The following is a 25,576-nucleotide window of genomic DNA, read 5'->3' on the forward strand; positions in this document are numbered from 1 at the left end:
CAAAAAATGTTAGCGATTTTGTCACACTACCATCACGTTAACAAGCATATTGTTTATATTTAGTAGATAAAAATGTGAGTATACAGATTGGCCCCATTCACTTCCATTTTAAATGCCTCACTGTAACCCAGATTTGTGCTATTATTTAAAGAAAAAGAGGGATGAGTCGAATGCTGTCGATTGAGCTTAACTTGTATTGAAACTGGAAAATTCCTTTAAAAATAAATGTACCCTAAGAAATATTCACAGGAGTAAAAAGTGTGACAACTAGCCCCAGTTCTTGAAAGCTGTATGGGTATTAAATGCCCAGACTTAAATGAAGAATTGTCCAGGAGATCCTCACAATTGTGCTATATCAGTCACAGAGGTACTCTAATGGGATCATTTGCTGAGCCGTCAGGCATTGACCAAATACACACTTGCGCTCAAAACTTGCACATACATAAACAATGTCAAAAATTTGAGACATTAGTGAAAACGCTTCCATTATCCATTCTATAAAAAAATTTCCCCAGTACAATTATATTATCAGTATAACAATTTGAGAGAAAAGTTGAATTGAACAATTAGCATGAATTTCATAGTATTTCATATCTCCCCCTTTTGCTTTAATACCAGCATTCACTCGCGTTGGCATACTTGACATCACAAGTTTATGCAAAACCTGATGATCCATGATATATCAGCATGATTTGAGAATGTTCCAAACAGCATCTTGAGTGCTTTAATGGACGAAAGGAAGTCTGATCTTTTGAAATCTGAAATATGGTCGTTGCCACAAATTAGCTTACATTTGATCTGTGATCTATAAATAGTGCAGTATCTTACAGTTAATGCTTCTTTTTCATTTGACAGTTTTTTTTCAATTGATAACAAGCATCGGTCAATACTGAAGTCACGTTGTCAAAACTCTTCACACGGTCAGCGAAACAGAAGCGTATGTGGACCAAACTGTGAATCATTTTTCATCGCTTTCACACAAAATGCATTCAATGACCACATTCTTCAAAATCCATAAACTCTTTTCTCATTCATACTCCACCACCTGCAAAACTAGGGTTATGTGCAGCATATGTTTTCAAATTCTAACACACTGTTTCCACACCTGTTAAAAACACATTCAAAACAGAATGATGGCAAATGTTGTGCATTTCTGCAGTAACCAGATTGAAATATATAGAAAGTCTTTAATCCTTCCAAACACAGCTGATTGCAGTTTCAGCTGAAAGTCCATACAAGTTTCCTGTATTTAGTCTCGTTTCCAAACAGACAAAAGAGGACGGCTTCGGAATGATTTACTGTAGTTTGGAAACATGGATCAAGGCGGACAGGTTGGTGGAGAAAGAAGAGTGGCAGGGAAAGGGCAAAGGAGCGGTGGTCTCTGATGAGATAAGGGCCACAACTATTGACCATGTTGTAACCCATGGTCTCTCTTTGAGAGAGGCCGCTATAAGGGCGCAACTGAATCTGCAGTGTTCAATCGTTGCTTCAATAGTATGAATTTCCTGCAAAACAACAGGTGAGATGTGCATCCTTCAATGATAATTGAACTACATATTATAGTACAATGCAGTATGTTCACATTTTTACATGTACTGACATTTTGAAATATATTGATTGTTTTCTGTTTATCAGTAGGATCCAAAGGTTAGAATGTTATCAGATGTGCAGGAAACTGCCATTGTTGAAGATGCATGTTGGTAATGCAGACTGTATGAAGAATTTTGAAAAAGTGGCTTCAGTATTGACCGATGCTTGTTAGCAATAGAAAAAGACACAACATGACTTTCTTTTAAAAAATTCAAAATAAAAGTTATTTTCAGGTTTAAATCCGTAAAAACAAAAACAAAAACAAAAAATTACAATTTTTAGACTTCTGTGACACCACTGTAAACACTCCGAAAAAAAGGAGACATGCTCACACACAATGCCTTGTGGCTAAAAGGTTATTGAGAAAAAGTGGAATCTGTGTATCAGATAAAACTTAGATCTGTGAGGTCAGCACAAAGTTGAAAGGTCAAGCATTGATTTGTTTTGTTGTGCTCATCACAAGGTAGCAGCAAGTTTGTGAGTGTGTGAGTGTGTGTGTGTGTGTGTTTGTCAGAAAGCCCTTTACCTCACTCTTTCTCCGATAACTTTCCCATCTCTGTTGCGCTCTCTCTTCTTTATTCTCACGTTTCACTCTTTATCCTTCCTTTGTATCTGCTTTCTGTTTTGTTATTAGCATTTCTGTATAAAGAGTTTGGTTCCTTCAGGTAACTTGCACATTGTGCAGCTACATATGAAGTCTCTGGCTGGTGCCTTTACAACAGTGCGTGTTGTGTATATGCAGTGGCCCCAAAACTTATTTGGACACTTAAGTCATGCTAAAAATGTTTTACAAAAAATGTGAAAGCTTATGATAAAAAAAATGTTTTACATTTATTTTAAAGAAAGATAGCACAAGCACATTTTGTTTCACAAAAAAAAGTGTTTGGTTTCAAACAATTAAGCAACTGATGTACTGTACTGTTTCTGGTTGTCAAACATAATGGAACATGTTCATATTTAATGTGATGAACTACACTTGTGTTAACTCTGCTATAGGACACCTGTGTTAAAGGGATAGTTCACCTGAAATTGAAAATTCTCTCAGTTACTCATTCATTACTCATAATTCATGCCATCCCAGATGTGTTTGACTTTATTTCTTCTGCAGAACACAAAGAATTTTAGAAGTATATCTCATCTCTGTAGGTCCATACAATGCAAGTGAATATTGACCAGAACTTTGTCAAAAAAGCACATAAAAGCAGAATAATCCAGTTAAGTAATCCATAAGACTCCAGAAGTTTAATCAATGGCTCCTAAAGCGATCCAATCAGTTTTGAGTGAATTAGACCAAAATGCAACTCAATTTTACTATAAATCTTGACATCAGGTGTGTCCTGGGTAGGGTGACCACCTCTCCCGCATTTTGCTGGACAGTCCTGAAATTGGAAGCTTTGTCCCGCATCCCGTAAGTCATAAGCAGTGTCCCGCATTTCAATTGTGTCTGTATTATTTATTATTATTATTTCGGCATAATTTTATTTCATTGTCCTTTAAATTACAAAATCACTATAATGAAAACTGCAACAGATAAATGATATCCGGAGCTCCTGAGAAGAAAGGCTGCCTTTGTTCATAAAATAAAGAATGGGAGAAAATATATACATGGTTAAAACCAGTTACAGGTGACCCTAAAAAAAGAGAGCTCTGCTGAAGCATATCAGTGCCCAGCTCATGGTCATTGTCAAGACAGCTCTTGTGTCTTTGGCTTTGAGCATTCCTGTCACCAACGCGTTTGTGGAGAGGGTGTTTTCTCTGATGTCCACCGCGTGGACAGAGACAAGGAACTAAGCATCTGTGGACCTTATAAAAAATGAACTCCTGATGAACGTGAACTACAGCTACACCTGCCAGGAGTTCTACAGTCATAATGAATGAGAAGGCCCAACTCGAAGCAGCCAGATCAGACAAAAAAAAAAAAAATTTATTCAAGATGCACTAAATCCGGTAAGAACGCATTTAATCTTTCTAGTCTTTAATAATGGAATTGATGTGCTTATTTGGAAATGTGCTTTTTAACGATTAGATTATTATTTTCACTTCATTATATTTACATTGAGTAGGTCTGAGCTGTTAAAACTAGTTTGTATCGTAGACCTTATGCCAAACTGTGTGACGTTCACAGCGCCGTCATTAACATTTAACATCACTACAAAAATACATCTAATATAAAATCAATATTTATTCACCTAGTACAATAGTAGTAAGTTATCTCTCCCTCGTGTCCCGCATTGTCCCGCAAAATCAGGTTTGCTGACCTGCAACAGAGCAATAGCCAGGTGGTTACCCTAGTCCTGGGTGATCATGATTTCAAGCTCGATTACACCTCCTATAGCACCATCTAGCGCTCTGCATAAGCGTCAAGCACCTGGAAGTGAAATTGAACTTGACATTATGATAGTGCCAAGAGACTGCAATGGCAAGATGTACAGTAAACATTTTGGTGTGTTACATTTTGATCTGTTCTCACCCAAATTCGATTGGATCACTTCCAAAAACATGGATTAAACCACTGGAGTCATATGGATTCATTGTATGATGCTTTTTTGTGCTTTTTGAAGTTTTGGCCACCATTCACTTGCATTGTATGTACCAAAAGAGCTGAAATATTCTTCTAAAAAAAAATATTTGTGTTTGGCGGAAGAAAGAAAGTCATATGTCAGATGTCATGATGGTGAGTAAATGATGAGAGAATTTTCATTTTTAGGTAAACTATCCCTTTAACTTGGTACTCCTGTACTTAATATATTCACAAAAAAAATTACTTTGGGACCAGTTTATTAAAAATTAGCAGAAATGTGAAGTTAGTTCTGAGAAAAGTCTAGCATTATTTATTTGCAGATGCCACCTGATGTTTTGTAAGCTAATTAAATGAAACTCACACATTTTAAAGTTTGACCTAGGTGTCCAAATACATTTTTGGGCCACTGTATATGTATTCGACACATACTTTAGGAATTAAGTCCTGGGTAGGAACTTTGTGAAAATGATCTTCATGTTGTTGGACACAAATAGAAGAAAAAAACAGGAGTAGAAACAATAGGTGTCCAAACATTGTCCCTTAGTGTGAGTTTATTATGCTGTTCATGAGTGACACTCGGGCAGAGAAAACTGTTTAAAGCCTGGCTGCTTCAATGTCAAGCTCCTCCCCCTCGTCTCGACATCACTCTGAGTGTTTACTTGAAATTTGCTCTTGGCAGCCTAGTCTCTGTGCACTGATTTACATGCGTACATGGCAGATGGAGAGAACAGACCTGCCTCTCTCTTGATCCTCTGCTTCTGTCTGTCTGTCTCATTATTGGTTCAGATTGGCTGTACCTGGCTGTGCTGTGAGAAGTGTCTGAGGAGATTGCCTATATTTACAGAGTGTGTGTCTCTGTCTGACACACTGCCTGTCTCCCAGTCTGCAGGTAGAGGGAAGGGTGAGAGTGTGGCTGTATGCAAGTTTATCTATTTAACTGGCTTAAATATCATGTCAATATTTCGTAATGACAATAGTTTATATCTGATTGTGGCTGCGATAATTTAAATTGGATGTAAACTTGATGAAGTATTTGCTTGGGGACTGTCGTTATTATAGTGTTTATATACTGTATATAAGTGTATGTCTGTGATGTCACTATTTACCCCATGTGTTTGTTTGTGCTTTTGTGTTTAATTATGTGAGTGAGTGAGTTATTTCGTTAATCTTGGCATTGTGTGACTTAACGGCTACTGCATGCTGTTTTAGAATGACATACGATCCTCCTACTGTGTATGCAGACTTGTGTATGCAAGAGCCAGGAGAGCAAAAACATACTGATTTATAGTGTGTATCTATTCAAGCAAAATTTAAACATATTGCATCGATTTCACAGTTACTTAAAGGTATAGTTCACCCATAGATGAAAATGCTGTCATCATTTACTAATTTCAAGCCATCATGACAACTATCCCTTTACAGAGGGACTCTTTGGGACTTTCTAAAGTTACCTTTTATTTATCAAAGATACAGCAAAACATGTCTTTCGCTACTACAAAAGCATAGTGTCTGTTTATGGTACTTTCCCTAGTTTTACATGGAGTAACTTAAGTTTGTTCGTCACATCGTATGAGGTTATTGTATTTGGATTAAATTTTCAGTCAAAAGTTGACTCATTTCCATCAGGTATTTTAATACAACCACTGATTAAGCCAAAAGTCCACAGTACCCACAAAAATCTTTCTTCTTCTCTCAAGAGTATTATTGACTTCCTGTACAGAATAATGAAAACCAAATCGGTGCAATGGGGAGATCCTGTCAGCCTAAATCAGTCCGAGGAGTGCAAAGAGCCATTGTTTCAACCCGGTTGCCTTCTTTTAATGTTGAGACTGTCTGAGGTTCCCTCACAGGGGATTATATATTGTTTGTGTTTTGTAGCTGTTTGATAGAGTATTTAAATGGATAATTTAGAGGCATTGATTGCATATGCTATTATTATGTTTCTTTTTTCCCACTTTACTTACATTCCTCTAAATGCACAAGCCCTTACAGCTTAGTCTCAAGAGTGAAGAGTCTCTTTCCATTTCATAGTTGCTTAACCACTCCAATTGGAGAGCTGTTTATCTTCTCACACATATGTTTGCACTCACATTTACTAATGTTCACATGCATGTCTGTGATTTGAATGGACACCAGCGGTGGTTGAAACTGGATAACAACAGAAGTTTAGCACATCAGCTTCAACAGAGATGCGCATAATACTCATTGTGCTTTAAATGCACAATAAAGTTCTGATGGTGTTACTTTGCTTGGAAGACCTGGAATGTTACTGGTTGAACTGTTATACAAACACTGGGGAATTATTTAAAGAGGGCATCTGGGAACTATCATCATGTTTCTAAATAGAAGTATTTATATCAAAGTTCTCATGAAGGACCATGAGCCAGGTTCCAAGGATCAGGAGAGCCAGAAAGGACAAATATGGTCAGAGATTAAGTATATGAAATGGAAATCAGACAAGAATCCTGAAAAGAAAAAAGAACATTGATTACAGAAGTCTTTTTAAGGAATAAGGTAAATGTTAGCTCTGAAGGAAAACTCTTCAAAGACAAATGAAACAGGTTACAACTCAAAAACGCTCTTGCAACCATATATATTGTCCCCTGATGTTTTTGGTCGGGGTCAGGTCATGCGCTCAGGTATGTTGTTGTCCTAGACATAATTGGAATCAGATTGTTGCAGCCTGTGACTTTGCTGCACTCTGTCAAACAACTGTTATTTCAGGAACATTGCTATTCCACCATATATACATCCAATAATAACCAATGGTTGGCCATGATTGAAGAGCACCAAGACTTTTTTCAGGATGTTAAACTTCTATTTAGATTATATATCTTCATGGTGTTCCATTGATTACAGTTAATACAAACAGCTTGTCGTGTTGTTTGAAGAAACATGAGCTGTAGCTGGTAATTTAACAGGTTATTTGATACATGAGCTAACTGTCTAACTATGCTTTTTCCGTATGGCAAAATCTTGAGAATTGACCTTTTCTTCGCTTGACTTACTAGTCTCCTCTCCCTGTGGTCTCAGGTTGTTCCTGAACTTAGGCGATATTCGATTACCACTCTTGTTTTACACCCCCAGGGCCTAAAAGCCATATAGCGAAAATTTCCAAGTTAAAAAGTAAACATTTATATGAATACCCGCCTCGAAACTTGTTTGTAGCTATTGTAATACTTGATCCAGTGCATGAAATGTTTCTTCTTAGCTGATATACACTAACATTGTCGTGCATTTAAAATTGCAATCATGAGCTTTACAAGCATGCACATTATTAAACCTAAATAGTTATATGAATACATATAAATGACATTTTCCTTGTGGTTTGACATGTCAACCCAAGATTCATCAATATTGTAAAATTAAAGGAATATTCCAGGTTCAATTCAAGTTAAGATCAATCAACAGCATTTGTGGCATAATGTTGATTACCATAAAAATTATTTCCTTTTATTGAGTAAAAAACAAGGTTAAATTGAGGCACTTACAATGGAAGTGAATGGGGTCAAATTTGGGGAATTTAAATGTGAAGCTTATAATTTTATAAAAGCTCTTACATTAATTCTTCTGTTTAAACTTGTGTATTATTGGAGCTGTAAGTTGTCTAAATTGTCATCAAATGTTGTAAAACTGTATATAATCTTACACAGATAAGATTAGTACGTGATTAGATCATTGACTTCCATTGTAAGCGCCTCTCTCTAACATTGTTTTTGCTTTTTTAATGAAAAGGAGGAACAAGTTGTAATTTATTTTTATGGTAATCAACATTATGTCAAAAATGATGTCGATTGAGATTAACGTGTATTGAACCTGGAATATGTTGTAGGATGTATTTTCCATTTGTTATGGCTTTTTGGTTTCTTGAATGCCATTGTATCTCACAAAAGCCTTTGTTTCTATCAAATGAACACAATATTCAGGTTTCAGTGGGCTTTGAAATGTGGTGCAGTGCTACATGTGTTTGTGTTTTGCTCTTCCCTTTTTTCAAAGAAGAGAGAGTGTATGTGAGAAAGAGAAGGAGGGAGGAGAAGGGAAAGAAAAAAATACTTTATTGCTTGCATTGCCCTGCAGCCTCTCTCATGGAGACTTGTTTATCTTCCCACACTGAATTGGTGTGACATTAATTACTATATTGTAATCTCAGTTACTTAACACAGCAGTTTTATGTTTTTCTTTTAAAGAAATGTACAAGTACAACACTTTAGATTACAGCTTATATCTCTATGATCCTAAAAGAGATTGTTTACTTATAAGGGATGTTTACAGTTGCAGAATATAATAAAATACTCTTTGCGTGCATTTTATGAATATTAATTTAAACTAATTTAAATTTACAATAAGATAAGCCTTTAGTCAGCAATTTACAACAATAGTCAACAAAACTGTGACCTTTAAGGTTTGCCTTCTTTACAACACAATGTGATGTGATGTTAGGAGCAAGTGACCCCCTTATGTGCACACTAAGAAAAAGATAAAGACACACCCACTTCTGATTAAACCTCTATGAGATGACCGCAAAGATGAATATGGATTTTAATAACTAGAGTCTGCTATGGCTCATGAGGTTTTGGCTGACAACTTCTTGAGGTTGAGATTCTATGGTTGGCAGATTTTATTTTCATGTCTTAGAAACGTTATTGGAGGCACAGTTTAACTTTAACATTTTGATTTTACTTACTCTTTTTAAGTGTCGAATTGCCATACTTTAACCTCCGGAGACCTGAGCGTGACTGCTGTGTGCATTTTTCATTTTCCCTTTTTGATTTTTAACTAGTAGCACCCAATAAACATACAAAAAATGCAAAAATAAAACAAAAACTAAAATTCCAGAGCAAATAGTTTTCCTAAAAACTATAATATAAATATAGTATGGTAACATATGTGGACAGCAGGACTAAGTTGTAAAATTTTAAATGTAAAATTAATTCTGATTCAAAATAATGTCAGCATCATCCAATCAAATTATACAATATCAAATCTGAATATATTTATTGATTACCATTGTCTCATGTCTACTAAACATGTTGAGTGGTTCAAACATCATCAGCAGCCTGAAACTGAGCTTTTGATAGGAAGTTTGGATTGAATATACTTGGCTTGCTCCCTTGCTCCCTACTTAGTGAATGACTGAAACTCCAAAGCAAAAACATTTAAGATTTTGGATGAACCCATTGCTCCCCAATGTGAGAATTCAGAGTAAATATAGGATTTCTAAGGAAAAATGCACTAAAGTACACATAAGAGTACATTGTGTTTAGCAGCGTGGTGTTTCTAAATAAATCCCTCAAATTTTAAAAATGGCATATTGGATTAAAATAGAGACTCAACCTCATTTGACTCAAACAGATTTAAATGTAAAAACATAATTAGGTTTCTTACCATATGTAGTTTTGTAGTTTAGTCCACACATATGTATGCAGGGTCACACAAGGTTAAAATAATAGTTACCCCAAACATGAAAATTCTGTCCGAATTTACCCACCCTCATGACGATCTACATATATTTCTTACGTAAACACAAAAGGAGATGTTTTAAGGAATATCACTGGCCATCTTTTCAATTCAACTTTAGATAGTTGGATAGTGCCTCATTTCATAGCATAAAAAATGTCCCAAAGGTATTAAAGTAGTTTATACTGCTTGTGTGTCATATTCCAGGTCTTTTGAAGACATAGAGCACGATTTTGCTTTGGTCAAACTGTTCCTTTAAAACATCCCATAATACCTAAAAATCTAAAAGACACACACACAATTACACACAGTATGTATGCAGAGGAAATGCATTGGGTTATAAAATGTCCACAAGCTATTGTATGTTTACCCAAAACAATGCCACTGCCAAGTCTAAAAGTAGCTGCCCTTGAAACAGAGTGAAGGCTCAAATATTATGTGTTTTTCTATTATAGGATATTTTTAGATATTTTGACCCTTCAGGCTTTGTGTGTTTAGGGCTCATATGGATAGGGCTCTTTTAGGACCTGCTTATCTATATGTTCTTTTATTAAGAAAAAAATTTAGCAACAGTCTCTCAAAAGACTGTTGGGAGTGATTTTACACTCCCTTACTACAGCACTCTCTGTGCACCATTTGATTGTTGGTTTGTAAGAGGTCAAGCAAACTATTTACTAGCTACAATATATCACTTTCATAAGGGTCAGTTGTCCTCCTGGAGATATACCCTGCAACAGAATTCCAATTTTGATCAAACGCACATGAAACAGCTTTGTTTTAGAGCAGGGTTGCAACCACATTTTCAGACTGAAAGTAATGGTTTCCTTTGCTCTTTTCCTGTAAAAATGTTTTCACTGTCTGTCACTCAGGGTGAACATACTTGGGCCACCATGCTTGGGCAAAGCTTGAGGCTGCAGCCAGTTCCCATCCAAAGTCTTTCTGAGCTGGAAAGAGTCCGTCTGCAGGAGGTGGCGCTTTACCACTTGGAAAAAAGAGACCTGGATTTTAAGATCAGCATCCCTAGAGGTACATTTAAGACCAATTTAATGATTGTTTTCGACACTTGTTTTGTAATGCTGTTTAAACATGCATAACAGATGTAGTGCATATTATTTAAATACTATGTGATAAATTGCCTGAGTTCCAATGATTTCCCATGAAATACATGCATAGGTACATCAGAGGAATTTTTGGTTTCAAATGTATGAGATAAGAGGTATATGTGTAGAAAGATAGAGCTACAGTGCGTGAAAACAGAGACAGAACGAAAGAAAGCTTGCGAGATGGAAAGTTAAAGTACAGCAGTGTCAAATGGTGATTCGCAACCCAAAAATGGGTTGCAGGTCTGTTCTGATAAGGTTACGAAGAGCAAAAAGGACAAACAATGCTAAATGCAAATAATAAAATGGAACTAACCAAATAATTAGGAATGCACTGATGCATATCAGCTGCCAATATTTATCCACCAATTATTGACCAAAAAACCATCTGCATATATGTTATAAGCATGAAAAAGGCGATATGAAAAACCAATGGTTGATCTATAATTAATTATTCGCACACTTTGTAAAAACTCTGTGAATTTAAATGCACAGTCTCGAAATAATAATAGCCACATTATGTAGAAGGGTTGGCACTCCTAAGAACATTTAATATTTAATTCTGATTCTTTTTTGTTCTTATGTTAATGCGAAAAAATGCAATAAACGGATGTGACAGTTGCGATAGGCACTTACCTATAGGCTACATGATGAGGGAAACCATTCAAAATGCTTTGAAACTATCAGACTTTGACGTTTGAGACATTGGCATGATATCCATTAAAACTGCATGATAGATTGAATTAAGATTTCAATCACAATATGAAATGATGTCTTATGCAAAACCAGAGAACTACTATTTTAGAAGACTTACATTTTTATATATTCTTCTTCAACAACACAATCCATTAAAATCATATTTATACAAAAATGATACGCAGATTTGATTTTTGCTATCTATTCAAGATCCCTTTTGAATTACATCAATTTATTTTTCTTTTATTTGCAAATATTCTTTTTCTTTACTTTTTTGCAACCCAATTGTTTGTGCCATGTGTGTGAATTATCTTGTGATTGTCCCTGTCCCCTTAAGTCCTACCATGGAAAACCACTTTGTTATGTGGGAAGTGGTATTCCCAGCACATACAAGCAACTCCACATGGTCAGATCAGAGAAGGTCATCCGCTGTCCTTTAAAGTGGAGTTTTCATATGTTCGTCTGTGAGAAGACCTTAGCCAGCACTCTAGCTTATTCATGGGGAAGCAGCCATTATAATTTATGGGAATATTTACAGAACATTTTCCTCCCAAAGGAGAAATCTGTCAGTTTCTTCATGGTGGTTTACTTGGCTGCTCCTTTCGGAATTGTCATCGACGTGTTTGGCAGATATTTCTTGCGAAGATGAATGTCCTTTGGAGAGTTTAATTTAAGCTCTGTTAAATACACATAGAATATTTCTGAAACATGTCATGAGTGATGCATCTCGGTTTTTGGACTTTTATTTTCTGGGTTCTTGGTGGTTAATCCTGGGATATTTTGAAGTTACATTCTTGAAACTTGCTTGTTTATTCTTACGTTCTATTATTATTTTTAATTTCTTTCTTTATGCAGTTTGAATCTTTTGTTTTGTCTCTGTCTCATGCCTTATAAAAGAAGTTCCTTAACTTTGTTTTCAATCTCTGTGTTGACCCTAAGATATTATTTGTCCTAAATCAGGCAAATATTTCGACATGCTCATCATCTCTTTCTCTGATGGGAGCTGGTGTTGGTTTATCCCAGGATGCCTTGGCATGTGGGGAGAGAAGGGGGCCGTTGCCATAGAAATAAACTCTCATTTCCTGCAGTCATGGGAATATGACCCCACCTAGAGCCCCTCAACATGTGTTACAATCCCTTTTCTCTTTTTCTCTCTGGACATTACAACACAGCATCTTTAATATCTGCTTTTGCTCAATAGCTAAGATTCTTTGAGAATCCCTGTTTCCACACTGTAAACATGTAACTTAAAAAAATATGCCTAAAGTGGTTTTATTAAAGTCACATATTTTATCTAATTTGACTGAATTAACCTGACTTTATTAGGTTATAACAACAAAAGTTATTTTTAAAGGCTAAGCTTAGCCAAAAATGAAAATTCCTTCATTATTTGCTTACCTTCATGTTGTTCCAAAGCCATAAGACTTTTGTTCTTCCGTGGAACACAAGAGGAGAAAATTGAAAGAATGTTTACACTTCTCTTTTTTCCATACATTGAAAATGAATGGTGGCTGAGGCTGTCAACATTCTAACGAATGTCTTTTTTTGTGTTCTACTGAATGAAAAAGGGTGAGTAAATGATGAGAGAATTTTCATTTTTGGGTGAACTATCCCTTTACAGGTTAGACACATAAACTGCTCAGCACATAATCACTTTTTCTGTGCAGATGAGCTTCAATACCAAAAAAAAATACATTTAGTGAACAGCTATGCACAGTCTATTAAAGGAAAAGTTCACTACAAAATAAAAATACTTCCATCATTTACTCACCCTCATACCATCCCATATTCTACAGAACACAAACAAAGATTTTTAGAAGAATATCTCAACTCTGTAGGTCTACACAATGCAAGTGAATCGTGACCAAACTTTGAACCCCCAAAAAGCACATTAAGGCAACTTAAAAGTAATTCATAAATTCCAGTGGTTTAATCCATGTCTTCTGAAGCTACAGTATCTAATCCTTTTTGGGTGAGAACAGACCAAAATATAACTCCTATTTCACTGTACATCTTGCCTTTGCAATCTTTAGGCACTGCCTAGTGCTTGACTCATGCACAGAGCAATACGTGGCACTAGGAAGTGTAATCGAGCTTGGAATTATGATCACCAAAGAGTCTGTCAATATTTTTGTAAAGATTGAGTTATATTTCAGTTTGTTCCACCCAAAACTGATTGTATCGCTTCAGAAGATATGGCTTAACCACTGAAGCCTTATGGATTGCTTTTATGCTGCCTTTATGTGCATTTCGGAGCTTCAAATTTCTGATACACTTACATTGTATGGACCTACAGAGCTGATATATGCTTCTAAAAATCTTCATTTGTGTCCTTCTAATGAAAGTAAGTTATACACATCTGGGATAGCATGAGGCTGAGTAAATGAGGAGAATATTTTCATTTTTGGGTGAACTATCCCTTTAAGTGTGGCAAATATATCTAAGCATTTTCCCATGTGACAGTCAACATGATATGAGGAGGACTGAGTTTCACAATATAAACACAGATATTAATTTGGGGTTGCATGTAGCAATACTGTGAAGGAAGTTTTAACCTGTAAAGGAGAACAACAGCTCATCTCACATCGTTCTTTCACTGTTCTCCTAACGGCTGTGTAGACGGTGTACATTAGGTTTATAAAAGCACACAGACTATGATGTTTTTTGTTTTAGGTACTTATTTCAACTCTCTCCAAATTTGGAATATTCTTTCTCAAGTAATATTTAGGGATAATGGTGGCTATTTATCCAGCCAGGAAAGGTTTCTGTCATTTTTAAGGACAGTCTTCTCTTATACAAATGTTTTATATAGTGCCATATCTCGCTTGCTGGGCAGCAATGATGTTTGAGGTTTCACTTTAATTTCACTTCAAACACTGTTATCAGCCATCTAAACAGATTTAAAATGTAAATACAATTTTACATGCATCTCTTGGTGCATGTGTTAGTTGCCACAAGCTATTTAATGCTTGAATGGTGTAATGAACATATCGTTTTGCATGTAACTTCGATTCTGTTACTTTGAATACATATAGATTTATGCATAATATTTTCCATTTATATAAATAGCAATCAACCAGTTATTATATGTATTATAAATAATGTATCTATTTTTATACCAACTATAATCCCTTTTGTTTCTGCAGAGATTCGTAAGAGGAGGAAATCACTGCGGAGAAAGTTTGATTCCTTTTCAAAAGAAAAGAAAGAACGGGGTAAGGGATTACCATTTCCTTTCTTTACTTCAATGCTATTTTTATAAAGCATTCTCAGATCTGTAAACCTCTATAAAATGCATGCATTTCAAATATACCAGTGGTTCCAACATTGTTAAGACTCAAACTTTGCATTGTGAGACTTAACAATGTTTAAAATATTAAACCATCTGAGCCACTCTACTTAAACACTTTAAGGACTCCGTTTGTCAGGCAGCATTCCTAAGCACATGCACTCTTGTAATCTTTGCTTGATAAACAACACACAAGACATATATACTTCATCATGTCTTGTTGTCTTCAAGTGCTCTCTTTTAGATTCTTTTAAACCACAAACAAACAATGGTCGAGCTGCATTTTAAATTTGAGCCTGATCACACGTAACATTTTGTTAGACATTTTGCAAGTTTAACAGACTCTGTCCTCGCAATGTCCATGTTAAAGCACTACGACTAAAGCACTACGACTCCTGAATCTCTCTGAATATTCATTCTCTGAATCCTCTGACCCAGGTTGACAGGGCTGTTTAGTGTGTTCTTGCCAATCTTCCATATGCCTATAAGACCTTTTAGACTGTAAGACACAAAACACTTTGTCCAATGTAGCTGTACTCCCAACAATCTATGCATCCCTGTGCACGCATATTTGGGAGTGCATGCACTCTGCTAGTGCATCAAAGACTGCAGACCTCCTCTACATATTTACTCTATTTGTCGGCCACTTATATGAGATCTGCAAAATCTAAAAACAGATCTTGAGCACAAAATGTAATTTTTTTTAAACTTACCAGGATTTACCTGTTAATCAAGCATAAACGATACAGGGTTTTTTTTTATTATTTACTGCATCCAATGTTATTTTGAGTCTTCTTTTTACCTCATACTTGTGAATTTAATTTAATTTCAGGGTGTATTTAAAGTACACTGTATTATTTCAATAAATATGTTTGAAACACTAGTATCACTACTGAAATAATAACAAATCTCACTAGTACTGATAAAGGATCAGTATTTAACTTGGCTTTAAGAGCTGTTAAATGCTTAAACTGATCTTAGACCAGCTCCTAAGCATTGCAGGAGCTAAAGCAGCACAGATTTCTGAGTTGGCTGATTTACTTGACCATGTTCCTGGTGTTCCGCCTGCCACCTGCAACCACAGTCTGGTACTTGTATCGAGCATGTGCGTCAGGTGTTTGTTCTAGCTCAAAATGACAGCAGTGGGGGATGAATGAAGGAAGAAGAATGTATTTAAAGTAAAATCAATCCCCCTATCCATCCAGACTAAATAGGTGGGCTGGCGTCCAGTGAATTAGACTAACCTGACCTGCCACCAGACATTAAGCCAACTGGTAGAGATAGGAGAAAATAGATTTTCAAGAAGGGAGGGTGCAAGTGGAGAAGCCAAGACTTTCTTTGCAGTGGAGCCATGTTTTTGTATTATTTGCCAGCCAGCCAAAACAGATTGAGTGGTAACCTCATTTTAGACCCTTATGCTGCCATTATGTAGGTACCTCCCCATGTATAAAAATAGCTGGGAGGGCATACGTTCAATTACAGTTAAGCTGCTTTAGACTAATTAGTTAAATAAAGCTTTCTTCAAGATCTAGAATTTAAGATCAAGCATTATAAGGTGCTAATACGTATTATGTTTTAATTAGTTGAGAAACCACTCATTACATTAAAGTGTTAGCAATTCCCTAAGATGCTTCTCTACAGATGCACAACAGGGACAAACTTGTAACAGTTGTTTTAATGATCTATCGATCGATCGATCTATCTATCTATCTATCTATCTGTCTTCTATCTATATGTCTGTCTGTCATCTATCTATCTGTCTGTCTGTCTGTCTATCTGTCATCTATCTATCTGTCTGTCTATCTATCTATCATCTATCTTTCTGTCCGTCTGTTTATGCATTTTAAAATAGCTTTAAGTAGGATGTGTTGTTTAAACATATGATTGGGATTAACCCCAGTGGGCAGATAAAGATGTTTTCCTGCTTATGAGTAAAGCAGACATAGAGCAGCTACAAATGAGATCACTTATAGAACAGCATGGGAACAGTGGACTCAGTGGATACAGTCTGTATATAATATATTCAAGTCATGTGAAATCCAAACAATGTGACTTGTGACTGTATTTAAATGTTGCCTATGGATCTTAAACGCAAAGGAGTTACTATATTTACACCGGGCATAAGCCCTCAGTATGATTCTTGTCCCATTTTGTCCATGCTTTACACTAGAAATCCCATATACACTATCTAGGATTGTTTTGCATGAAAAAATACAATAAAACCCTTTTCAACCGCATTTCTTCATAACCTATTGCTTTCAATCAATTTTAAAGTAAAGTAAACCACAACAGACAGCTAAATATTAACTTCAAGATACACTGCAACAAATATCACATATGATAAAAGTAAAGTATGCCTTCATACTTAATAAAACATACAATTGCATTTGATGTGATGTTCCATAATCAGATGTTTTGGCTTTATTACTGTAACGATTCACTATACAGAATCTAAGCTAGAACAAAAGAAATAGTGCCATTTAATCATGAGCTATCAGGATGCTGCTTGTAGTGTGAGGTGTGAGTTTTTGTGATGACAAGGTATATGCAGAGTCATTGTTTACAGAAATAACTGGGTTTGACTGGCATGTTTCACACACACCCTTCCTAAAATGAAATATAAAAATGGCTGTGTCCTTACAGAAGTACTACATGCATGTATGTATAAAGATTTGGATACTGTGGAAACTTGTCCTAATCCAAAATCTTGAATGATCACCTCATCTAAAATTTAGAATAATAATAACAACTATGGTTATCCAAAATTATGTCTCCTTTTGTAAATATATAAGTAATAAAATGAACTGAAAAGGCCTTCAGTTTTCTTTTCTGATTCGTCTACAGAGTCTGCACCCAAAGCGTTTGGGATCCCTCTCACCCAAGTAATCGCAAATGACCGGGCACACAAGCAACGGCAAGATGCGCTGAAAGAGAGCCGACGGGACTGTCTGGACCTTGAGGCCAGTGTACTACACTTCCGTGCTGAGAAATGGCAGCACAATGGAAACCGGCCTCTGTGCAGTACAGTCTTAACACCTGCCGCTGCCTCCTCACCAGCAGTGGAGGGCCACACCAAATCACTATCATCAGCGATCATGGACAACACCTCCCGCACACACAGACGGGTAAGAGAAGCCCTTTACTGGTTTTGTATGAACTAGACCTCACTTATGAGATGTGTACTTGTGAGTTTAGCAAAAAGATCTTTCAACGTAATATGTCTAGGCTATATATATATATATATATATATATATATATATATATATATATATATTATATATATATTTGACTCTTATATACAGTGCCTTGTGAAAGTATTCAGCCCCTTGAACTTTTCGACCTTTTGCCACATTTCAGGCTTCAAACATAAAGATATAAAACTGTAATTTTTTGTGAAGAATCAACAACAAGTGGGACACAATCATGAAGTGGAACGAAATTTATTGGATATTTCAAACTTTTTTAACAAATGAAAAACTGAAAAATTGGGCGTGCAAAATTATTCAGCCCCCTTAAGTTAATACTTTGTAGCGCCACCTTTTGCTGCGATTACAGCTGTAAGTCGCTTGTGGTAGGTCTCTATCAGTTTTGTAAGTCGAGAGACTGAAATTTTTGCCCATTCCTCCTTGCAAAACAGCTCGAGCTCAGTGAGGTTGGATGGAGAGCGTTTGTGAACAGCAGTTTTCAGTTCTTTCCACAGATTCTCGATTGGATTCAGGTCTGGACTTTGACTTGGCCATTCTAACACCTGGATATGTTTATTTGTGAACCATTCCATTGTAGATTTTGCTTTATGTTTTGGATCATTGTCTTGTTGGAAGACAAATCTCCGTCCCAGTCTCAGGTCTTTTGCAGACTCCATCAGGTTTTCTTCCAGAATGGTCCTGTATTTGGCTCCATCCATCTTCCCATCAATTTTAACCATCTTCCCTGTCCCTGCTGAAGAAAAGCAGGCCCAAACCATGATGCTGCCACCACCATGTTTGACAGTGGGAATATCCAATAAATTTCGTTCCACTTCATGATTTTGTCCCACTTGTTGTTGATTCTTCACAAAAAATTACAGTTTTATATCTTTATGTTTGAAGCCTGAAATGTGGCAAAAGGTCGAAAAGTTCAAGGGGGCCGAATACTTTCGCAAGGCACTGTATATATAGTTGAAAACATATTTGGAGTCGTTTCTTGTATTTTGATCAAGTAATCAAGGAGTAAAAAACAGCACCCATGTCATGTTGAACTTCTAACCCGATAAAACCTTCCCATTGGAAAGAAAAGTCACAAATGAGATCCCATCAATATCTCAGTTGTTTCTCCTAGTCAGCAATTACATCCAATAGAGATCAAATTGAGCTGTTTCTTTGGGTCTCCTGAGGAAAAAAAGCCACAGTAATCTGATATGGATCTCCTCTAGAGTTTCAGAGGAATCTCAACAGTTTCTCACACTATGCTCCATTTGCCAAGATCCCAAAGATTTGAGATTTCAATATGAACTTAAATACTTCTCATCAAATTCTATTCACATTCATTTTATAGTTCTGCATTCTTACTGTATGTAACAACTGTCTAATTTGTAGTTCTCCAAAGGAATTTTAAGATAAAAATCAAAAGACAAGTTGATACTTAACATAGGGCACAAGAGGGGAAAAGACATCATGGGGTAAAAGGCACGCTTGATTTTATCTTCTCCCCAAACACTAAAGAGCAACAAAAACCACCGCAGTACTTTCCTTAACACCTGTTTTGTCACTACACACTGCAAAATATTCCTGATCTATGAGATCATTGCGTGCAGCGTCTCAAGTCTGATTTTGAGATCATTTGATCTAATATTTAATAAATTTTAAAATGTTGCAAATTTGTATAGCTAATGAGATTCCCTGAAAATATCGCATTTATTTTTAGAGTAAAATCAAAGTTTTGTTAATAACTCTCCAATATGTGAAAGGATAGTATTTGGGGTAAAATGCCCCCCTGTTGCAGGGCTAAAGGCCCCTAAAAAACACATGCTTTTTTCTTAAGTGGGGTGAATAGATTTGTTATGAAGAATGTTCGAGTGGGCTCACATTAACTGATCTAATCACAATGGAGATGAATTCCTTTATAGACTATTGTTTAGAAGAAAACAATTGAAAACGAGATATTGCTGTTATGAAATGCCAAATGTGATTGAAATTAACAGAAAATGGTTAACCCTTTACTGAAGTGGTTACTTTGTGAATGTAACAACCTTTATTTGTTACTCAAAAAAGCATCTTGCTGTCTCAAAAGTATTTGTCCAAGTTGAAAATCTGGGTTACAGTGAGGCACTTACAATGGACGTGAATGGGGTCAATCTGTAAACGTTAAAATACTCATTATTTCAAAATTATAGCCATAAAACATAAACAATATGTGTGTTAACATGATTTCAGTGTGATGAAATCACTTATTAACCTTTTCTGTGTGAAGTTATTGCCAATTTTACAACTTTGTTGCCATGACATGTAATGTCAACAAACTCTAAAACGACTGTAACAATTACAATTGAAACTTTACAGCTCATAATACATGAGGTTTAACAGAAGAATTCATGCAAGTGCATTTATAAAATTATAAGCTTCACATTTAAGGCCTTTAAACCCTCCAAAAATTGGCCCTGTTCACTTCTATTGTAAGTGCCTCTCTGTAACTCGATTTTTGCTTGGAGTCGGAAATTATTTGTTGTGGTAATTAACATTATACCATAAATGCTGTCGATTGAGCTTAACTTGTTTTGAACGTGGAATATTCCTTTAAGGTGTGCCTCTAGCCCCATTGTACACAGTAAAACATTTCTGTAAATTAATGGTAAAAGACTGTAAAAATGCTACAGTAAAAAAACTTTAATTGGTTAACAACCAGTTACCTTAAAATAGGCAGTAAATAATTATAATGAATGTAAAAAAATTTATATAACTTTTTTTACATGTAAAAACTATGATTTTACCATATAATTAACGTTAAAAATGAATTGCAAGAGAGTACACGTACTTTTTATGGCAAATTATTGTTAAAATTACGGTTAAAAAAAACTATAATCAGGCGTTCCCAGAATTCCCTGCTTAACCAATCACATCTCACTATATTTTATGGGAATAGTTGTTTTTACTTATTTTTAATATCAGTTATGTAGATTGGGGTGTTCTGTGTTATATTTGATGTAGTTTAGTTAATGTTTACTGCATTATTTTAATCTCAAATGTGTTACTCTGATGGTGTTTAGTGTTTGTGTGAGTGACACTGAGCACTGTCTCTACATGTTTATTGGTCGTTGCTCCTGGAAGAGTCACTATTGGTGAACTTTATGTCATCATGTGCCCTTCTGCAATTACTACAGTGAAAATCAATACGTTATAAAGTGAAAAGCAGATTTTTACAGTTTCATAAGGTTAATATATTAGGTTTATATCATTTAATAATATAAACGGTAATGCACCGTAAAATATACAGGCATCAAAATGACATCCTGTAAACCCTGAAGCGTGGTTACCATATTTTTTTACTGTGAATTTCAGAAAAACCACAGCTGCCATTTTTTACCATAAATTTAACAGGATTTTTGTTACAGTGTATGCTAAACTAGATTTTTAAGAGCTTTGAAACATCAAATTCTGCACAATTAGTTTAGGCCTCAAAACTATATTACACCCTTAGACATGACATCACAGACACCGTATGTATCCAGCAAAAGTTTGTGCTGCTGCTTTGTGAGATTCTGTGTTGCTGAGATCTTATACAAGAGTAAATGAGAGAGGAGAACATTAACTACGCAAATAGAAATTAGGGCCAATAAAAACTGCTTGCTTTCATAAGATGGCATAATTTCATTCAAACAGTTCCTCACCATCATGTGCTGATATGGAACACCTCACAGATAAGCCTTTACATTCCTGACTGGGACTTGCAACCCACATTTAAGCAACTTCCTCACAGAAAATGTTAAAAGAGATCACGTTTGCTTTCGGACACAATTTTAATTAAGCTCAGGTACGAGATCACAGGCTTAAAAAGAGTTTGAATTTTGAACAGACAATACCTTGAACACTATACTACGCTGTACAGGTCTGGCCCAACTGTGCTCAGATTCAGAGAAATCATTGTAGAGACTATTTTATATTCCACATTATTGCATTTTGGGTTTGTAGGGCAGTATAGTGTTCCTGGTCACATCATATCCAAAACAATGTTTGTTATTACTGAGACTCCGGATGGCAGCAGGCAGAATGTTATTCAGATTATTGCCATATCTTTCTCACCTGTATCATTACTTCCACATATTTCACTCAGTAGGACTAGGAGACAACATCTCTATGGGTGGCAACAGATCAGCAGGAGGGAATGAGATCAATGTCTGTTTCTCGGCCAAATCAAACCCTCCATTCTGTCCTCCCCAACCATGGAGAGAGAAAGGAAAAATAACAGATTGCTGGGCTGTTCATCATTGCGTTGATAGATGTGACATTTGAAATGTGTTTACATGTCTTTTGTATACATTTTGAAAACATAAATCGATTTTTAAGTATTGCAACCAATTTTCCACTGTCTTTGTGTTCTTTTGTGTGACAAATAGGAAAGCATTGTGGCTGTTTATGTGCTTTAACAATTCCTTTAAATGGAACGGGTCATTTTAGCCTTCTCTCGTATATATGTTGACATTTTAATCTTTAACCTTTAAACTGTACATACATCACATTCCTGAACCTTCATTCCCTTGACTGTTGCCTACCCTTCCATCGTAAACTAACTTTATTCCTCTCACCCCACCGCTTTCTCACTCTGTCTAGGGAGGGTTATCTGTAGACTGCATCTCTGATCTGGTTGAGAGTCAGTCCAGATTACTAGAAGCTCTGCAGCTCTCTCACCCCAATGAGCTGGAGTTGAAAAAGGCTTCAGCTAATCATACACAGGCCAAGCTGAGTCTCAACCCCATCTACAGGCAAGTCCCCAGAGTGGTGGAGCGCTGCTGTAACCACATTCAGACTTACGGTGAGCTGCAAACAACATTACAGCATAAAATGTCAAGGAGGATTCCGACAGTCATGGAATACTGGATATTAGGCACTATTAATAAAAGTAGTTATTTATTTAGTTTACGGCTGAGATATTAAACACATAAATTTCTGAATACTTGACTGTTTATCACGTTTAAATAAAAATGAACGTGCAACGCAAGTCCCGAGCATAATAAACATGGGACTGATATACTGTACTGAGAATGGAGACTCCAGCCGCAAGTGGTGAGCCAGGTGTGGGAGAGACACAGGCAAGTGGCCGTATCCATTCGCATCGTCCGAAGACGCTCACTCACGGTCATCTGTCAGTGTCAATAACAAAGCTTCAGCTTTCAATTTGTATGTATAGAGTCTCAAAATTCATTGGCAGTGTATTGTACACTAAAGTTTATCTTGCCAATAAAGTTTGATATAAATTGGATCCGCTCATTTTATCAGATTATTAAAAAAGTCCATTGGAAAATGCCAGAAGATTAACTTAATAAAAGCATGTCCACTGATTTTATGGCATTTATGTACATATAAATTGTCAGTTAGATGCAAAACATTGATAATTTTAACAAGTACATATTTAAATAATTAAAATGAATGATAAAAAATTACTTACAAGTTCTTTGAGATAAAGTATAAAGTAAATACATTTATGATAATATTTTAATGTTTTATTGTACCATGATTAATCACAGAAAACTGTGTGATTAATAAGTATAAAAAAATCAAAAAATGTATCAATTCACAGCTCTAACTTATTTATTTAAATAAAATATAAAAATAAATTTTCTAGCTATGCTCAGCTCTAAGGTGTTTCATCAGGTAAATCTTTTTATTAATTTAATGCTTTATTTATTTATTTTTGTAATAGTTTAATTTAGTTTAGTAGCATTGTAAATGATGAGCAAATTAATAGAAAAGTTATGAAACATTATTGGTCAAAAAGTATAGGTGCTGTTTTTAAGAATTCTTGCGGTGACATAAAATTTATCAATATGCTTATGATGTAGCAATATGTTAGAAATACAGCATATAAATCCAAATACTTTCATCATAAGATTCATACATTTTTGTAATAACACACCCTGGTTCATGTTACAAACTGAGGGTCAAGTCACTGAGATTACCCTCAAAAACAAGAAACAGATTAAATATGAGCCCAACACCTGTTTATGATCATGGTTCTTTCTCTCTCTCTCTTTCAAGGTTTACAAACTTTGGGGGTTTTCCGTGTAGGCAGCTCCAAAAAGAGAGTCCGTCAAGTAAGTTTGTGAGTTCCAGCTGCTCTCTAGAGCTTTTTTCATATTGATTTCTAGACACACTGATGACAGCATAACACTGACAGTTTTTTAATGCATATGCAATGGCAAGAATCTCGCATACAGTATATATTTTCAGATAATGATCAGACAGTGTACAGTCTCTTGTTTACAAAGACCAGCATTGGTGTAATTGTAGGAAGCGGAGCTTCGAATGACTGTGATTTGTGTATTATATTATAATGTGTTTATTCAAGGAAACATGGATACTTGAGGCTCATGTGTGGTGGCAGCATACTTGATGATGTTTTATCCTTTGGTTGATTGTGTTCATGTGTGTGATTGCAGCTTCGTGAGGATTTTGATAGTGGGATAGATGTTGTGCTAGACGAGGAGCACAGCGTTCATGATGTGGCTGCATTACTGAAGGAGTTTCTGAGGGACATGCCTGACCCCCTTTTGCCACGAGAATTGTACCGCGCTTTCCTGCACACTAACCGTACGAGCAAACGATTGAACAATTCTTCTAATAATACACAGGATACACAGTCTTTATTTTATCAGCTGTTATGAAATAATAATCTTTATGAGATATATTGTGTTTCTCACAGTGTTGAGAGGGGCTGATCAGTTGATGTACCTGCAGCAGTTGTTGTACCTGTTGCCACCATGTAATTGTGATACTCTACTGAGGCTCCTCACCCTTCTGCATACAGTACAAGAGAAAGCACACAACTCTACTGGCCCCAATCAGGAGGAGGTACCACACCCTGGCACTCACTCTTCACATACAATTTACAAAATGTAAATTAGTGTTTCATTGTTGCATTTGTCATGCTTTAATCATTGTTCATGCCACTGAAATTGAATTTTAAGGCACCAATTAAAATTGTCCTGTGTAGCTTGATGTTGTATATTTGAGTCATTTGACTCCCTGACAAAATTACAGTTATGTCAGACGAAAAAATTTCAGTTTGTGCTAAATTTACTTTGGGATCATTACATTTTGGGCATGTGTTTTTTAGGAAAACAGCTGTATTCTCAGTTTTGTATTATTATTAAAATAGGATGACAAATCACTCACCAACACTCTCAAAAAGCAGTGTCTAAATTCCATTACGTACTCATTACGCAATTTGGTTATTATCCTGGTTCTCCTCTGTCATCTGTCTTGTGTGTCAGGCCGTTTGTAATCTCGAAATCTCAATTAAAAGCAAATGTTTTCCCTCAGAAAGAGCATTGTTGTTTAAACCAGTGATTCCTAACATGTGTTCCACAGGGGGCAGAATTTGGGGGATTTTGGAAAGATGCCATGATTATCAATGCATGATTATTCGCACACTATAAATCTAACACACCCATTAGGAATTGTATTAGTTGTAGCTGTGTTGTTTACATCATATCAGTGTCTGCCTTGCATTTTTTTTTTTTTTTAACCCTTCTACAGTTTTTAATTGTAACTTTAGCAAACCCACAAGAGTGTTCAGGTGTCAATTTGCACTTTAATATTCAAAGTCTTACAGTACTAAGTGGCATACTTAATGTGGTGTACTGAAAAGTAGCAAAATAAAACAGCATTTACCGTAATTTTAATGTGCAAAAATGCAGAACAATCAACTACAAATAAAATAACTTAAGATAAA

The 25,576-nt window shown here is 35.8% G+C and overlaps 1 protein-coding gene across 4 annotated transcripts in view; it reads left to right on the forward strand.

Moving 5' to 3' along the window:
* The window catches only part of arhgap36 (Rho GTPase activating protein 36), a 48,351-nt gene that overhangs the window by 14,173 nt on the left and 8,602 nt on the right, over positions 1 to 25,576 (forward strand). For 2 of the 4 annotated variants that reach the window (XM_052145894.1, XM_052145887.1), the window contains exons 2-8: positions 10,438 to 10,594; positions 14,511 to 14,579; positions 17,498 to 17,778; positions 22,456 to 22,657; positions 23,881 to 23,936; positions 24,282 to 24,432; positions 24,545 to 24,693. In XM_052145894.1, the coding sequence (XP_052001854.1) occupies positions 10,438 to 10,594; positions 14,511 to 14,579; positions 17,498 to 17,778; positions 22,456 to 22,657; positions 23,881 to 23,936; positions 24,282 to 24,432; positions 24,545 to 24,693 (1,065 nt within the window). Of the gene's footprint in view, positions 1 to 4,812; positions 5,013 to 10,437; positions 10,595 to 14,510; positions 14,580 to 17,497; positions 17,779 to 22,455; positions 22,658 to 23,880; positions 23,937 to 24,281; positions 24,433 to 24,544; positions 24,694 to 25,576 lie in introns of those variants that run through there. The other 2 variants (XM_052145911.1, XM_052145903.1) reach the window with 2 other exon arrangements.

The sequence above is a fragment of the Xyrauchen texanus genome, chromosome 2 (genome assembly GCF_025860055.1).
Source record: "Xyrauchen texanus isolate HMW12.3.18 chromosome 2, RBS_HiC_50CHRs, whole genome shotgun sequence".
NCBI lineage: Eukaryota > Metazoa > Chordata > Actinopteri > Cypriniformes > Catostomidae > Xyrauchen > Xyrauchen texanus.